Here is a 17,541-nt window from a genome sequence, read left to right as displayed (position 1 = left end):
AAGGATGTGGAATACGCCACACACCATGTGTAACCGCACATAACGATCAAATGTGCGATGGAATGCGCCACGGCCCTTTTCCAATGCCAAATTCTATCCGTATACCGTGAAACCGTGTGTACCGATCGTTGAGCTCGATGTTTGCCTTTATGAGACAGCTATCGATTCGGAGTCTTCTCGTATTAATTTGAACACCACTTCGTATGGTTCAATAACGAGCACATACACATTATCGCGCCAGAATTATTATTATTAACGGCGTCGTTATTTTTACGCGCAGTTCGTAAATATCTCTGCGGAAAGTTCGCCACATAATTTTCAAACGGACGATGCGTAAGGTCGTAAATTTGAACTTTCGCGGCATTGCGCGTAAATTACAGCATAGACTATGATACTATGGCTTTAAATTCTCTCCCGTCTCGGCCGAAAGGTTCGCGTTATTTCATTCAGATACGCGATAAACGAATTAATTAACGCAATCGCGATATCGCAATACGTGATTTCGCGTATTTTATTTTGAATATAAGAGTAATCGGAGATTTTTAAATGTAGGTAATTCTCTTACCTTTTTACTGAATTCGTCCTGAAGAATCTGCTTCTCCTTATCCAATTCAAGGCATACCAGGGTGTCCAATCTTTCCTCAGTCATTACGTCACCCGATGATTTTAACGCTGCCTTGAGTTTGCGTTTGTTGACAGTCTGTAACGCAACAAAACATAAATTTAAACTTATCAAACATTGTATCCGAGTACTTGAGCACTTTATATTATATTTTATAGTAATATTTACCCTCAATTTTTCCAATTCCTTTTGTAAGCTGTTCACTTTATTGTACATGTGTAAGACGAATAAGTCAAAGGTATCTTCATCGATGGCCAATTTTTTTTCATGAATATTGATATCGGGAAATAATATTTGAAGTTCTTCGTTAAGATTTTCACGGGCAGTTTTCACCTGTTTCCAATAATGTTCGGTGATATTGCCAGTTTTTATTTCTGACTTATGCTTTTGCTTCGCGTCGTATACATCATCCAAGATTTTCTTGATGTTTCTTCGAGCAGCTGTTTTCACGTGCGACGGCGCCTTCAATTTAGGATCATCGATTAAATTAAACATCTTCTTAAGTGAATCAAGTGCTTGATTAGCGTGGTCTTCTGCTTCTTGAACGGCCTCCTTCCTCTTTTCTGTTGCATCTTTCAGTCTAAAATTAATAAACAAAATTTTTTAAACTGAAGGAAAATAAAGAAAAAAAAAAAGAAATTGCAAAGTATAGTAAAAATATGTAATAAAAAAAATACCTGTTCCAGACAGAGCTACCAACAGTGGCATTAACACTCTCCACGACTTGTATCACCTCTCGATTATAATCTTGAATAGCAGACGCTGCTTTTTGATAAGCTGCGATAGCTTTGGACGCAGTTTCGCCGGCAGATGCTTCTAGCTCAACCAGGTTTTCTGGCATCAATTCATCAGGTACAACCTTGGCAGGTGGCTGAGGTTTTTCGGCCACTGAAAATATAGCATATACGTTCATCTGCTATTAAATACAAAAAAAGAAGATTGATTACATAGAATTGAACATTTAAACACCTACCGATTTCAATTTCTTCTCCTTTTTCTTTACTTAATCTTATTTCTGTATAAGGATCATTAATAGGTGGTTCCTTCTTATCAACGAGTGGTACAAAAGCTGGCTTTGGTGCTACACGTTATTGTTAATGTTAGTAATGATTACACAAAATGATTACTATTCTAAATAAAACAATTTTTTAATATTGCATACATGTTTACATGTTTAACAATTAAAAAACCAAAATAAGGGAGAAAATAAGGTTAAGTATTCGAAATAAGGCTTACGTGTATATTCTTCTAATTTTGTCTGAGTTTTTTTTTCTGTATCTACAGATCCACTTAGCCTGAAACAAAGATGAATATTAAATTATTCATATGAAATAATTTACCTGGTAATGAAAATTTACATAGTAGTGAACTGTTATTTACGTTTTCTTGAATGACTCATAGAATGAACCTATGAATTCCAAAAAGGATGATTTCTCCTGAAAGATGTCCTGAATTGTCTTGCCTATGCTAGGTTGCCAATCTTCAAGAGATGGACTGAATTCTGAACGCTTTATATAAAACCACACACCCGAGGCTCCTATTGCCACAGCAGTCAGAGTTAACAGTGCCTTGTTCACACCTTTCTCACTTTGAAAATAAAAATTTTAAATCACACTGAATTCATTAAATAAACAAGAAAATTTATTAATTAAACTATGTTGTATTCTGTAACATTTTATTTTTATTTATTAAAGATACATTTCATATTCAACATAAAAATCCCTTCAATAGAAGAAAGTATCAAAATATAATGGATTATTATTCAATCATGATGATATGCAACTTTGTTATATAACGCAATGTAATAATGTTCTCATAAAATTTTTAAATACCTTTTTGGTGAATCCACTGACTTTTTACACATAAGCCTGGCATTCTTGAAAAACCTAAAACACAAAAGACAATCTTTTTCTCAATAATTTCTTTAATATTTACAAAAAATTCTCTAAATTACACAACCAAATGTACGTAGGTTATCTTAGTATCGGTATTGATATACACATTATTATCATTCAAAACAATAATCATGTAATAAATTTATATTAAATATTAAATAAAAACTAACGAAAAACATCCAAATGCCACAAGCAATACAAATGTATTGGACAGAATTATTTGTGTCAAACAAAACCTAACCTAGATCTAAATCGAAATAAAACTCAAAATATAAGCAGAATTTCCATTTGATAAAATATATATATGTAAGGTCCAAATAGAAACAACAATTTAAAAGCTTTTCTTACTTAGTAATAATTCAAACGATGACAAGTTTGACAATCATGGAAATGTCTTTGTAAAACACTCAGAACAATTGGTTTTTTTACCTATATTCCTGGTCATATTTAATTCGTGCACGTGTCTCAAAACACCTGGTTGTCCAATACAATCTGGAAGATCCATGCTTTTTGACCTGAAAGATCAACAATCATCAGTGAAATCGTCTGGAATTATGTAAGTTCCTAAATTTAAGCCATCTTGTCACACGAGGCGGATAACCTTGGTCTTGTTCGCAGGAATATTCACTGACAACTTGCGAAAACACCCTTGTCGCGACACGAACACGATTTCTCACACAGATCACGAGTTATATCTTGTCAGAATAGCAACAAATAATTGCGAATTATTAAAATATTGCTGCAGAGGAGGGTCGCAACAGTAACAGTCTATCAGCAGTGGACGAAGAGTTTTCTCCATAATTTCTTCGTACTTTTTCTCAAATCCACGTAACGCAAAACCACTAGATTCGCACGGCTATAATCTCTTACTTTTTACTTACTTTACGTACCCTATTTAGACCGTTGCACGGAAATTTTAATCCAATTCGGAACATCTTTCGGGTGGCCGGTCAGGCAGCCAAGGGAAAAAGGGAACGACGGAACCAGAGGAAAAGAAGAATGCTGCGTATTGTTAGTACCGCTGTACGAAGTACGTATATAGAAATTCCCTTATAGATTCACTAACACTACACTTATTTACATCGAACGATAGTTCGGTGGCTTCATTTTGAGCTATAATTCTTTTGAATTCAATAGACTGTTACGTGAGAATCATTGCGAGCTCATACATTCTAGGTTATGTTCGGTTAGATCGATCAACCATTCTGATTCTCTGACCGAAGGAATGTCGTGGAATTGTGAATGCGCGCGCTTATTAAACTTGTATACCAACTTGACGAGACGATTAATATTTTGTTTTACAATTTAAATTAATTTTATCATGCGTTGATTATTGTTTATGTAATTAATTTATTTTATATTTCAGGCATTGCTTCGCACGCCAATGTTGTTAATTTAACAAGTTCTCTAATCTTTAAACAATATCCTATTACACAATGTATTCAGCAGAGATTTTTTGGAGCATTTTCTTCTACAATTAATCAATGGGGTAATATTGGTAATATTAAAGAGAAGCCAATATTTGGGTAAATGGTGTTCATTATATATACAATATTAAATTAATATAAATGTTGATGTATTAACAATGTAATTAAACTTCACAGACAAACAGAAGGTATTGTACCTTTATCATTAACACCTGTAACGAATTCTGTGAGAACCGTTATAAAATATTCTAAACAAAAAGGCAAAAGAAAGACTGTGAAAACTGTGCTTAAAAGGTTCTACAGATTAAATTGGTAAGACTTTAATATGATGTAATATTTGTTATTTCCATATATGCTACACAATATGTTTATTTAATTGTAGGGGTATATGGATCAGAACTTATGCTGGACGTCATAAGCATTTGTGGAAGAAGCCTGAAGGAAGAAAATATAGATTGAGACAGCATGTTTTCTGTAATGCAACACAGAGTACTATGTTAGACAAAATGGTAACAAGTTATTGGAAAAGGCCGCACTATTATGTAGATGATCCTTATAATCCATATCACAAACGCGAAGAGTTTCCACTCACAAGAACCAAACCAAAATTATACTAATATAATACAACTTGTATAAACTTTATTGAAAAAAATCTGTATATACAAATACAAAATTTATGCTCTATATATTCAATTTCCTTAAAAATATTTAATTGTTTAAAACGTATTTAAATTACCAATTATTCTGTGAATAAACACCAATTTCTTTCTCTTTAATTAGTGTTTAAAAATTTGAAAATATAATCATTCGATCAGGCAGTATTGTATAAATACGAATAACCTTCGTTCATCAAAATTTGAGTACAGAGGTACAATTTAGTTTATGATCAAAACATCAATACAAAGGGTCATTAACGACTGGACTTATTTTGGAATCTTAATAGTCGACCCAGGTATAAAACTATTAGTTTTGAATAATTGATATATTGTAAGATAAATTGTAAGATAAAAATATTCAATAATTAGTAGTTTTTGTTACAGTATAATATCTTACAAAAATTAAATATTTTTAATTTCTAAAAAATTATGTCGTAGCTTTTAGACGTAATTTTATATATTAATTCGTCCGTTTTATATGTTAATTTGTAATCTATACATTGTATATAGTGAATGAAAATCAGGATCAAATTGATCGTCCGCTACTTTCGAAGCCGAATCATTTTTGTCGGGTCACGTGGTATCCCCTACTACTACTGGTCAATGCTAGAGTGGTGCGATGTGTTCAGTGGTAGTTCGTCTTTCGATACGAGTACTTTGTCTTTTTCATTCGTTTGTGATATCCTTGTTCTTTTTCCTATCTCTAGTAGCTATTCACAATATTACGTTCTTATCAGGCTGATAGACGTTTCTATCAACGGAAAAAATGCCTTACCGTTATAAATTGCGACTGATTAGCAGAGCTTGCCTAGCCTTCAGAAACTCACGTACTGAGAAAAGCAACATTCATTTTGCTGCTAGCAGAAATTTCTCTACCAGCGGCACAGTCAACATGAGGTGAGTCAAATTTATGTAACTAAATTTGAATCTGACCTTTTGTTTGATAATAAGCAAGAATAACTTAATTCGATCACATTTTGAATAATGCCCTAAAATGGTGGAATTTCGCGCGGCATTTTTGATTGGCCTACCCTCAGGTTTAACCTTTACACATTTCTTTGTTTATCCTTTTTTCGCTTGGGAGGATTAATTTCTCTGTTCAAAAATGGCTTGCGATGTTAATAGACACGATTACGTATTTGCTTTGAGATATCCTTCAGTATAGTTCAATGGAGTGTTTCATGGACATCAAGTGTGCCAAATATAAATGCGAAAATACAATTAATTCGCCTCAAACGGTTCCGATATTGTTTGAAAGAAAAACGTGTAGTAATAAATATACGTGTAGTAATAGAAAAAAGAAGTAGTAGGAGGAATTTCATGAAATTCAATTTACAAGATTTTCAAGTACATTCTCACGTTCCAATCGGTATTGATTGTTGAATCAATAGCGTCATTTGCTGATTGTGTGAAGTTGATTTATTGAGTAGCACGATTGTTTATTTAATTTAAACACCCGAATATATTCAATTAAATATATAATTATGTTATTAACATCGAATAGCCTGAATTTACATGTTTATGAGGCACTGTTCGCAGTGAACTTAGCTGTAAATATGTATACTGGCCGTGGAGAGATTCATTTCCATAAATGCGATATTATTTTAACATGTTGCATGCTATGTAAGATATCTATGATACACACGTGATCTTTTGTTAAAGTCATATGACATTTTTGCTATAAAAAGAAATACTTTCTGAAGCAATCGTCCATCGATTCGTATATCAAAATTTGCGTTTTACAATGATGATTTTTATAATAATTTTGTAACTATTGTGAAACGCAGTAATCACGTCAAATTGTTATAGCACGAAGTATATTAATATGTTGGAACATGAAATTAGATGCAGTAGTATATACTTAAATTATTTAATTCTTCTAGAATTGTTGTTCAATGTAAATCTAAATAATTAAAATAAAATAATTAAATTAAATAAAATACTATGTATATTGTTGAAAAATATAAATCTTTATAAATATAGTCATATATTGGCCTATCCTCAGGTTTAACCTTTACACATTTCTTTGTTTATCCTTTTTCGCTTGCTGAAATTCCTCCTACTACTTCTTTTTTCTATATATCGAATTAACGGTATTTGTACTACAATTCGAATGATACTAACAAGATTTTTTCACTTGTTTTATAAAGTATATATTCTGTATGATGCAATTATTTTTTGGAACAACTATTTTAATAAATATTTTATTTTAAGTAATTTTTCTTATGGAATTTTTCTTTACTAAGTATTGTAAAACTTTTATTGTAACGCAAGTAGAATCGTTATTATTTTTTATTTTGACCAGTTGAAAATTTCCTAATGCATATTTTAACTTAATAATCTTTTAAAAGTTGTGACAAACTGGCCAGTGGAATGTTTTATTCAGTTTTATCATTCCAATTCATTCGTAAACTAGAGATTAGGCTAAACCGATAATTTGAGTATTTACAATCCTAATTATATTGAAAATAGATGTTAGTTATAGCTACAAGTATTGTGAATAAATTAAAAAAAGTTTTTTTTAACCTTATTGGCAATGCTTAATATTATCTTATATAATAGTATTTTTCATTTTGTACGGATAATTATCTTGTTTACTTATTTATAAATCTTATCGTTTATATCATGTATATCATTTATGTTCGAGATACTAGTAAACAGAAATATCTAATTATATATAGCAATAGGATAATTCTAAATTATCATTAAAATTATTACTAAATTTATTCTTATATTAAAATACGAATCACCCATAAAAAAAAAAGAAATATAAATATAAAAATTATTCTTTGTTTTATTCACCTTTATTCGCAAAAATTTGCAAGAATACTTCGGATATTTAAATTTACAGAAGTCCCCATAGATACACTCTTCGTCGAACATCGATCGACGATATTTTTCGACGATAAGGATCGTGTACGCAGTATCGTTTTATTTGTTCAAGATAAATACATAGATGTACAGAAGAAGTGAATTCATTTTTGTTTTTGTGGAAACTTGTTGAATTTAATATTACATCGTGAATAGCACAGTGCAACAAATGATTGCATTCTTTTTTAAAATTCAATTGAAGATCGAGCATGTAAAATTGAAAATTGATTTTATCGAATTCTAGCACATAGATCGTTTCTTCGAAAAATAAATAAGATATATCGTTTATTTGACGTAGAAGCAATCTAAAATTTCACAGATTAATTACTTTGTTATCGTTATCTAATAACATCTTTGAAAACACATTTATCGCATAACTTTCACGCATAGATTAAATAGAATTGTTTTCAAAGAAATATATTCCTTGTTAGATCAAGATAGATCAACATTCTAGTAACAAATGAATTACTTTGTTCGCGCGCGTACGAGATCTGAGAATATTTTGCGTTATGTATATCTCTGACGAGCGCTTGTACATTAGGGTTTTTCCCTCGGTGTTAATTGTAAACCGCGAGAAGACTATGCAGCTTGGACGTCTGACCAATTCTGATTCATAAGCCGAAGAAAAGCAGGGAAGCTCTCTCGGTTCCTTTTCTATCGACTTTTGGAAATCGTGGGCCCAAAGTGAGGCCCACAAAGGGTGGCTGGTCTTGTCTCCAGTATCTTCGCATATGTTCGGAAAAGCTGATTCCATACTTCAGTCCACGGTCGAGGGCTTTGTCTGACGTAAAACAAAGCTCAGCCGATAGGACAAGAGTTTATGGCAATAATTTATGGGCCTGCTAGGGACTCAAGTCATTCTCAAAGTGCCATTTCCAACGATACGATGATACTTTTGACGATTACCACGATACATGATGATTTAAGTGATCTATCAATTCAATTAAGTCTTAATATTATAAGTTACCAATCTCAATCTTCAATTCTACTATATTAAAACTTCTCATTATGAGATTCAAAAGAAAATATTTGTTTTTTTTTTTGTTAAATTTATAGATTGACTTATTTTAAATAAGACAATAATTTTAATAGATATTATTTGGATAATAAATAACTTCATTGTTAAAATTATTTGTTCCAATAGGTTCGTACAATTCACCGGCAAGGATGGTGGACCCAGGCATCTGGGAGTACAACTTGTCCAAGGAGGTGACATAATCGCCGTTTCTGCCATAGACTCGCGAATTCCTAACTCAATGAAAAAATTCCTCGAAGGTGGCAACGACCTGTTGAAGAAAGCGAAAAGGTAGATGCAATTGAACGACTCGGAATCGCCAAGAAAAAATAATGACAAATCAAAATATTATCACGAGTTATCAGACTTCCATACAAACGATGACGTAAAGAACAGACTTCTTGCAAAACACAGCAATTTATATATAAATCGCAATTTATTTAGGAAAAGTTTATCATCAATCAACAGAATGATTGTGAAATTTTTATATGTTATATAAAGATTAGTTAAAAATCTCTAAAATCACAAATATATGTTTGGAAAATATTTAATAAATTTCCTAGATTATTCAGGATATTTGAAAAAAAGTTGAAAGAAAGGATAGCTGGTAATTTAAGGAAAAAGGATTATGTATATTTTCAATTTTTACCGATTTTAGTAGATACATCTGATCATGAGATTTATATGATTATATTCTGTTCGATTTCATAGTTAATAATTTTGTTTCCAGGGAAGACGATGTGAATTTGTTGACATTGGTAGAAAGGTTCGTGCCATCGAAAGAATTCAGTGTGAAAAAAATTCTCTATACTCCCTTTATATCTTCTTAAATCAAGCTTCCACATATAAAATATTATTAATTATTGTGTCTGTCCTTTTCTTGATATACATTCATTGTTCATACTTACACGTAATTCTCATATCAGATTTATTAATGTTTTATATAAATGTTAATATTTCACATCTATTTTAAGTGTTCATTATCATCGCGAAATGGTAACAATAGTGACTTAAATTGTTTGCAATTCAACGTAGTTGTCAAATATAATTATTGTTACTAATTCAAGCTGGCGATTGTTTGTGTGCCAGTTAGCGAGATTGAAAATTCTGGGTCGGATTAAAACTAGTCGCTTTCACTACCTTTCTGAATGAAACTGCATACTTTTTTACATGTACGTTTATAGTCGTTTCAATGATCAGTTTGACTTGAATTGTAACATTTTATAATCTCTATTAATATTTTTTTTTAATTTTCTTTTTTTTTTTACTTTTATAATTTTTTTACGTCGCGAAAAATACACAATAGAAATAATAATTGTACACTAATTGATTATCTACAACTTGCATTCAATACGTTTCAGTTACGTAATTCAATGACCACGGATATTACATTCGTTACGACATTATCTACTTGTAACTAGTGATTGTAAAAATATTTTATATGACGTTGAGAATACCGCTATGAGAACGTAATTCAGTCATCTATACGTTATTTGTTATCAAGAGTTAGAGTTCTAGTTGCCAATTGGTATTCCTATTTGTTCTTCGTTGCAATCTTTGACTTGTCATAAAATCAGTTTTTACCAGTGAGACGATTGAATAGTTCCTATGTTTCTAATAGACAATAAACTAACCTGAAGAGCTGTTTGACTTTTTTGTTTAATCACATCCTTTGTAGCTATGAAAAAATGTGACTTTGACGTGTCATATTAGCTATACAGAAGTGGAACTGGGCAAAATATTTTTCGACGAATGAATGTCTAATGAAACTTGATGACCTATGTCATTTGCTGGTGAATTTTTATTTTAGTTTCAGAAAAATAATCGATTAATAACGTAATATGATATTGCTATAAGTTTTCACAAAATAGTACTGTTGTTATTATAAACTCGTAGAGTCACATGCGACATCAAATAATCACTAATATTTTCATAGTCTAATACTTTTAAAAATTATATTTTAGAATTAAATATTTGTACAATTACACTTAAAGATTATAATAAATATTAACAATTGAATAATTTAATTTTTTAAAGAAAAAAGAAGAAAGATTTTAAATAGAGAGACTAAAGATATAATGTAAACTTATACTTCCATAAAATAAATTAAAAGTAATTAAGATACAACCCAGTTCTGCCATTTAAAATGATTCTCGAATGTATTTTCATTCTAAATGTTAATTGAACTATTGTAGAATAGTGGCAGAAGGACGCAGCGTGATACCGGAAACAGATGTGACTTTCTTGGCGCCGGTCACAAAGATGGATAAATTGGCGTGCGTTGGTCTTAACTACAGTGGCCACTGCAAAGAACAAGGAGTATCGCCTCCAGAAAGCCCTGTAATCTTTAGCAAATTCCCCAGCAACATCATTGGACCGCGCGACAATATCATGCTTCCATCGATCTCGGATGTAAGTTCAAGAACATTGTTGAGGAAAAGCATCGCCTATTTTTCGTCGCGTAGCCATGACCGTCTCTACATTTAGTCGATGCAATTATGTAACAACTTCCGAGCTAATTATAGAACAATTCGTATGAAAAAAGAAAGGATCAACTTATCGATCGATCAAACATTATTTTATCAGTTATCTGCTTTACTGATCGCAAAAAAATATAATTTAAACGTCAAATATATATTAAAATTAAGAACAGTGATTGATGCACTACGAATCTTTATACAAATTCATATTTTTGAGAATATATTTGAAAAATAGAATCTTGAACAGAAAGTACTATACCTTGAAGATTTATTTTTTTTTTTTTTTCTTTTTATGTTGGATACACTCTGTGCAATTTTGCACTTTAGAATCTCTTGAAAATGAATAAAAATCCGCAGTCTTTAGTGATCGATAGGGATATGATTGGTGATTACGTAATCAGTGAAAAGAAAACTATATACTACGTAATCAGAAAACTATCAGTACTAACTGGAGAAAAGATACCGGTTCTTATCGAATCGACGTGAACTACTTAATCCTTACTCTTGTCGAATTGACGTAAACTACTTAATCCTTACTCTTATCGAATCGACGTGAACTACTTAATCCTTACTCTATGAACATTTTAGAATTAGGATTAAGAGGATCTATTTATGTCTGACTCATTCTCACAGCGCAAAAAGAACTTTGAAAAAATCTAAAAAAATTTATTTCACACCTTCTAAATTGAGATTAGAATAAAAAACTTAAACAATAATTTGTTTATGTATACAAACATATTATTTACATAACAATGTTTAATATCCACTTTTTTTTATTATTATTATTTTAGAAAGTCGACTGGGAGGCCGAGCTCGCGATAGTAATCGGCAAAAAGTGCAAGGCATTGGACAAAAATGAGGTAGAAGACTGCATTTTTGGTTACACAATAGCACAGGACATCACAGCTCGAGATTGGCAAAAGTCGAAAAGAAACGGTGGTCAGTTTCTACTCGGCAAAGCTATGGACACATTCTGTCCACTGGGACCAGCTATTGTCACCAAAGAAGCCATTTGTGACATCAATAATCTTCCAGTGCGAACGTGGGTGAATGGTAATCTTAAGCAAGATGGGAACACTTCTGAGCTGATATTTAAACCATACGATATCGTCGCATATATTTCACAGTATGTACCAATCGAGACTTTTACTATTATTCATGTAATATTGTATTTTTATCATTCGAGGCCAATTAACTTTATTGTTTCATCGAATGTTCGCGTTTCTTTCAAGAAACCTATTATGTAAATGTGTCTTTCAGATTTATGACGCTGTTACCAGGAGACGTAATTCTAACAGGCACGCCAGCTGGTGTGGGTTTCACCCGCAAACCGCCTGAATATCTACAGGTATTGATTAAAAATTCTTTCAAAATATTGAATTTTTAATTATGGATATATTTTTATCAACTTTTTCTTTTAAGCGTAAAAGTAATATTAAAACTAAATATGATATTAGACTATAGATGTTTGTGCAATTTTATATTTTTACGAATATATAGATAAAGAAACGGGGCCTGAGTAAAAATTTGGTTCGTTTATAAAATATTATAAGTGATATTTTATATATTCATTTTGTAAATTTTTGACGTCTTAAGTTTCCCAAAAATGCATGAACATCCATAATCTAATGATATTAAATCCTTACTAATTTTTACATCTCATACGTGATTGATACCTGAACTTTCGCGAAATTTTTCATTGACAATTGCCATATTTAAAGGATTAACTAAATCTGAATTTGTACGAACTTTATAACTTTTATAATTTTATTATTGTGTTTTACATATAGCGTGGAGACGTTTTAGAAACGGAAATAGAGGGTCTAGGTCGCATGAGGAACAAAGTTCTCTGATCTGGCGAGTGGAGCATGCTCCACGTAGAAAACGTACGAACAGAAATATAATTTATCCGGAGAAAAACCGAACGTACGTTATAAAAATGGAACCAACATCAAAGCGCCACGATCAAATCACAATCAATTCTAAACTTATACAACGCACGATAACACGAAAAGGAAATGGATATGATATGAAACACACAAAAAAAATGCAACATTCTCAATTTAATAAATGATGATAGTAATTAAGAAAGAAGAGTTCGGAATATCGAACACTTCTTTTTGTTTTAAAGAATTGGAGCCTAAGCATATGCATTCATACAATGTCGCACTTATCATCATGCACCTATATTACGTATTTATACGATTAAAGCGAGACCATTTTTAAAAATACAAATTTCTCTGAGTGTCTTTTTTTTTACGAATCAATTGTTTTTTATCAACCTTTACAAATTTCTATTAAAATATTTTTTGATGAATTCGTCCGAGTGATTCCCTTGAAATTTTTTATGACCATCTTACATAATATTAACACTAAAAACCTATTTCCCGTGTCCCGATTAAAAAATTGCAATAACAGACTTGGCATCTTATAAGACTTTGTGTCCTGCATTTTGAAATATTTAATGTTTAAAATAATAATAATAATGTTAAGGAAATACTTTTATTGACATTCTTTTGCAATATTTTCTAATATAAAATATTTCCGAAGATTTAAAAAAATATTATTTTGTTATATGAAATTTATTTTATAGTTTATTAGGTTTTATATACGATTTACTTGAAAGGTAATGACATACATATATGAATGTTATGCTATATTTTAATTTATTTCGTAATTTTTAAATAAAATTTATATTTCATTCATTCTCATAATACTTCCTATTTTCTGTAAAAATCAGTTGCGAATTTTAAAGTAAAATTCATAAAAAAGATTCATGTTTCATAGGCTACAATTTACAAAAATATATTTTTAAATATAATGTTTTGCAAAAAATTACAAATTATTTAAACAAATGTTGCTCCAATCTATATAAATCTATTTCTAATCTTCAATTAATCTATCGAATAGAACTTGCAAACATATACATTTTATAGATGAAATAGAATCTAAAAAGAAAATTAGATTGGTGTAATTAAAAGCACGTAATTATAAAAATTCATAATTCTTTTTTTTTTTAAAGATAAAAATTGAGCCGTTTATGGACGCTACCGTCACATAGCGGTGAACATTGAAACTAATTTTATTGCTGTCCTTGTTATACTATTGCTTTGTAATGAGACATATATATGTCTGTCGCATATTCTCCTCTTTTCTTTACTGTTTAAACAGTTTAAATTAAGCTAAGCAACATGACGCCATAACATGCTGCTCTACACAAAAATGTAAGTATTAAATATACAAGGAAAAACTTCGTGACAAATTGATTTTAGAATCAAAGCAATACGTTTAGAATATTAACTTTATGCTTTTCAAAGTATGCTAAAGAGATCACCTAAAATTGTTAGCATTAATATTTAGAATCAATTATGGAGCATACTTCTTGATTCATTTCATTGACAATTTTTTTCAGTGTTAAAATTTTAATAACTTGTTACATTAGCAAAATAGAGTAACAGACTCGCCTGTTTAAATTAATTATTACCAGACTGCGGATTTATTTATGGGAAATTTTAAAATACAAAATTGCATAAAATGCACATAATATGAAAAAATACATAAAATATCCAAAGTATCTCTCTATATATATCGTTCAATACAATATTTTATCAAGGTTCCTTTTCTTTATATATTCTCAAAAATATAAATTTTCATAAAAATCCACATTCTAATTATATTATATTGAATCTTTTTCGTGAATATTTATTTTGTTTATTACAACACTATATTTTATTTATTACAAATTTGTTTATTTGTTTATTTTAATTTCAGATTTTAATAACTTGAAACGTAACAATGTAATATTAATATGATAGTATAAAATATTAAAATTGGAATCAAAATATGTTTGATTAAAAGTAAAATGTATAATTACATATAGTTTTATTATATTTAGTAGTCAAAGTTAAATAATTATATAAAGTATATATTTTTCGCATCTGATATCAGAAATATAGAAAATCTTTTTTATACATATGTAGAATGAAATAATAATTATTTTTTAAATTTGAATCATTTTGAATTGTTCGTTATTTTATTACTAATTTTACATTGGCTTATTGGCGCTGTCATTCTCCATCCTGAATTGGTAATATAGCATGTGATACTAAAGGTAAGATAGACCTGACATACAAACGAGTTTGAAATGCGCGCGCTATAATTCTTACTTTAGTAAAGATTGCAGCGCCAATGAAGCACCAATGAAATTTCGCAATTACGTGTCGCAATTTTCAAACATAATCGATGTTTCTTGCAATCGATTTAATCGATTCAGTATTGAGATGTAACGTAAAACCATCAGTTTTAGGCGGGAGCATGACAAGAAAGACAGGACAAAGCTGCTTATCCAGAAATTATCAAGAAATTATTTTAAAAAACTACCGGTAAGACTGGTTTTTGTATAAAAGCGTCATTTAAAAGAGTAATTACAGATATGTATTCGATCCTGACTGTGATTTGTTACAGGCATTTCCTATCAGATTTAATGGTTTCTACTTGTTAGTGATATTTGCAATTATTTCATCTTTGCCACAGTTACGTATTATATGTCGTTCTTTTCATCTAAGTGTAAGTCGCATGTATTTTTATTTCTCTAGACATTTAATTGTGACTACTCAAATTATCATGAATTAAGATATAATACATTATATATTAGGAGATATATTATTACTGTATATTATAAGTTCATACATATATTAATTTAAATGAATAATAAAATAATTTCGTCTAATATAAAGATGAATTAATGAAAAATGATGCACCCTTTATGTGCATTATGAATCGAATTACTCTTTTATAATATGAGAAATTCTTTTGAAAGCTAAATTAATATTTGGACAATAATGTATGGATAAAATAATCCTGGAACAATTTAAGTTAATAAAAATATTCCTAACATTGAGCTAAAATTTCATATATAATTAATATTGATTAATATGTATGTATATAATAAATATAATATTAATATTATAATATTTTCTAAAGAATTTCTCCTGAATTTTAGAAATCTGTGCAATTAATGTGCTTAATATTTAAGTTCTAGAAAATAATCATATACGTATGTGAGTTTTAATACACACAAATATATATATATATATATATATATGTGTGTGTGTGTGTGTATTTTATTATATGCTCATATTATAACATTATAGAAAATACAAGTTTATTGATTCTTTAACTTTGCAATACGCAATCTTCAACTATTCTAAATACTAAATTCAACAATAGTTTATTAAGAATGTACGTATTTAATAGTTGAAATAATAATTCTACTGCGTGATATAATAAAAGTTTTCATTTCTCAAAGTGAGACGTAGAAGGCCTTGAGGCTCGAAATCCGAAGTTCAAACCACAGAAACACGAACACAATGTTTATATTCATCTTATCGTGCCTGTTCGAACAGGACTACCCCATCCCCTACTACTTTTTCAATTGAAGGACGAGACGTATTGCGGAGAGTCATTCGGTCTTCGAGTTTCGTGACAACAATACATATTACGTCGCATTAGATTCGTAACTTTCTCCAAGCAATCGGTGGCGTCTCTTCGCTGGCGTCGCTTCTTCGACTCTATTACTTCGATTTATACCTTATTAATAGTGTTATTTAATTAATATGTGTATGTTTAACGATTCATTGAGCATTACGGTAACGAAATCGAGTCGTTCTTTGAAACTTTTCGCGTCAATTTTTCTTCAATCGTAGATTTTACTCATACGGTTACCGACACATCATCTCGTACGTCTTTTTAATAGAATTTGAAGTTGATTATCCTTTTATACATTTGCCGTCGTTTGACATGTTTGTTCTAACTTTTGATTTCTTTTTTGTGCAGGTTATATCAAAGATAGCATGGACGTCACGATTAAGAATGGACAATTTGATGAAGTTTTATGGAAATTTGGTAACATTTTATTCATTCTGGGTATCATATGGTACATAATTCATACTTGAGATACAATTCACAATACGTAATTTTGTAATTATTTAGGATACAAAGATGAAAATAGAAAAGATTAATTCAATTAATATTTTATCTCGAATATAGACCAGCTTAATGGTATATATACACTTTCAAATGGATATATATTCTTGTATTAGATTATCAAATCCAGTTTTCGTACTTTACTATATGTACTGTATTATACTGTACTTGCTTTTGAATGTTGACACGCAATTTTATAATCATGTTCTAGAAAAATAGTAGTATTTTCTAAATAAACGTATCCTTCGCTCTCCTAATTCTCCTCCTTCTACTAATCAGCTTTATTTTCAGAAAATTTTTGTGATCGCGCGCAATGCGGTCGGTAGAGTCAGTGTTTTGCGCAGTATTTTAATATTTTTCAAAGTGGCTCTTATATAATTAGATTATTAATCATCTAAATTATAATTCGCGAAGTTAGAGTCAGTGTATCCACCGATTGTTACTAAAACGCTTGCGTTGATAGTCTTTTATTTTTCTTTTTTTTGAATTTTTTCTTGTTCAGTATTCGCTTTCGGTATTAGAGTTAGTGCTCAAGAGGATATGACCTCCCCAGGAAATCAAGATCGTAAATAATTTTATATAGTATTTTA

At 30.1% G+C, this 17,541-nt stretch overlaps 3 protein-coding genes across 4 annotated transcripts; 2 read left to right on the top strand and 1 right to left on the bottom strand.

Annotated features, from left to right (window-relative positions):
* Window positions 1-511: 511 nt before the first annotated feature.
* On the bottom strand, window positions 512-3,540 carry LOC122529306 (MICOS complex subunit Mic60-like). Its single transcript, XM_043655300.1, has 9 exons — window positions 3,408-3,540; window positions 2,947-3,032; window positions 2,455-2,508; window positions 2,003-2,209; window positions 1,859-1,917; window positions 1,596-1,703; window positions 1,300-1,510; window positions 791-1,202; window positions 512-700 (listed from the first exon to the last, which is right to left on the bottom strand). The coding sequence occupies exons 1-9, from the start codon at window positions 3,450-3,452 to the stop codon at window positions 512-514; spliced, it is 1,371 nt and encodes a 456-aa protein (XP_043511235.1). The 5' UTR covers window positions 3,453-3,540.
* Window positions 3,417-4,628, top strand: LOC122529308 (39S ribosomal protein L35, mitochondrial). Its single transcript, XM_043655303.1, has 4 exons — window positions 3,417-3,547; window positions 3,884-4,043; window positions 4,122-4,256; window positions 4,327-4,628. The coding sequence occupies exons 1-4, from the start codon at window positions 3,517-3,519 to the stop codon at window positions 4,559-4,561; spliced, it is 561 nt and encodes a 186-aa protein (XP_043511238.1). The 5' UTR covers window positions 3,417-3,516; the 3' UTR covers window positions 4,562-4,628.
* Window positions 4,629-5,211: 583 nt separating this feature from the next.
* Window positions 5,212-13,224, top strand: LOC122529307 (fumarylacetoacetate hydrolase domain-containing protein 2A). Of its 2 annotated transcripts, XM_043655301.1 has the most exons (7): window positions 5,212-5,497; window positions 8,616-8,777; window positions 9,217-9,252; window positions 10,682-10,898; window positions 11,758-12,092; window positions 12,227-12,314; window positions 12,757-13,224. In XM_043655301.1, the coding sequence occupies exons 1-7, from the start codon at window positions 5,367-5,369 to the stop codon at window positions 12,817-12,819; spliced, it is 1,032 nt and encodes a 343-aa protein (XP_043511236.1). In that variant the 5' UTR covers window positions 5,212-5,366; the 3' UTR covers window positions 12,820-13,224. The 2 variants fall into 2 exon arrangements, with proteins under 2 accessions (XP_043511236.1, XP_043511237.1); XM_043655302.1 differs by lacking the exon at window positions 9,217-9,252 and having other exon boundaries at window positions 5,213-5,497.
* The last annotated feature ends 4,317 nt before the right edge of the window (window positions 13,225-17,541 follow it).

This window comes from Frieseomelitta varia, unplaced genomic scaffold, assembly GCF_011392965.1.
Source record: "Frieseomelitta varia isolate USP_RPSP 00005682 unplaced genomic scaffold, Fvar_1.2 scaffold_284, whole genome shotgun sequence".
NCBI classification, from domain to species: domain Eukaryota; kingdom Metazoa; phylum Arthropoda; class Insecta; order Hymenoptera; family Apidae; genus Frieseomelitta; species Frieseomelitta varia.
The sequence above is the reverse complement of the archived record's forward strand: the minus strand, read 5'-3'. Positions and strand labels throughout refer to the sequence as shown.

Excerpts from the sequence above, each read along its gene's own strand:
- LOC122529306 (XM_043655300.1), bottom strand. The coding sequence starts at position 3,452 with ATGTTCCGAATTGGATTAAAATTTCCGTGCAACGGTCTAAATAGG. Across the intron at positions 2,210-2,454 it reads TCAGTGGATTCACCAAAAAG|TGAGAAAGGTGTGAACAAGG; the intron begins GTATTTAAAAAT and ends TTATTTTCAAAG. Across the intron at positions 1,203-1,299 it reads GGTAGCTCTGTCTGGAACAG|ACTGAAAGATGCAACAGAAA; the intron begins GTATTTTTTTTA and ends TATTAATTTTAG.
- LOC122529308 (XM_043655303.1), top strand. The coding sequence starts at position 3,517 with ATGCTGCGTATTGTTAGTACCGCTGTACGAA. Across the intron at positions 3,548-3,883 it reads TGTTAGTACCGCTGTACGAA|GCATTGCTTCGCACGCCAAT; the intron begins GTACGTATATAG and ends TTTATATTTCAG. Across the intron at positions 4,257-4,326 it reads AGGTTCTACAGATTAAATTG|GGGTATATGGATCAGAACTT; the intron begins GTAAGACTTTAA and ends ATTTAATTGTAG.
- LOC122529307 (XM_043655301.1), top strand. The coding sequence starts at position 5,367 with ATGCCTTACCGTTATAAATTGCGACTGATTAGCAGAGCTTGCCTAGCC. Across the intron at positions 5,498-8,615 it reads AGCGGCACAGTCAACATGAG|GTTCGTACAATTCACCGGCA; the intron begins GTGAGTCAAATT and ends TTGTTCCAATAG. Across the intron at positions 12,093-12,226 it reads ATCGTCGCATATATTTCACA|ATTTATGACGCTGTTACCAG; the intron begins GTATGTACCAAT and ends TGTGTCTTTCAG.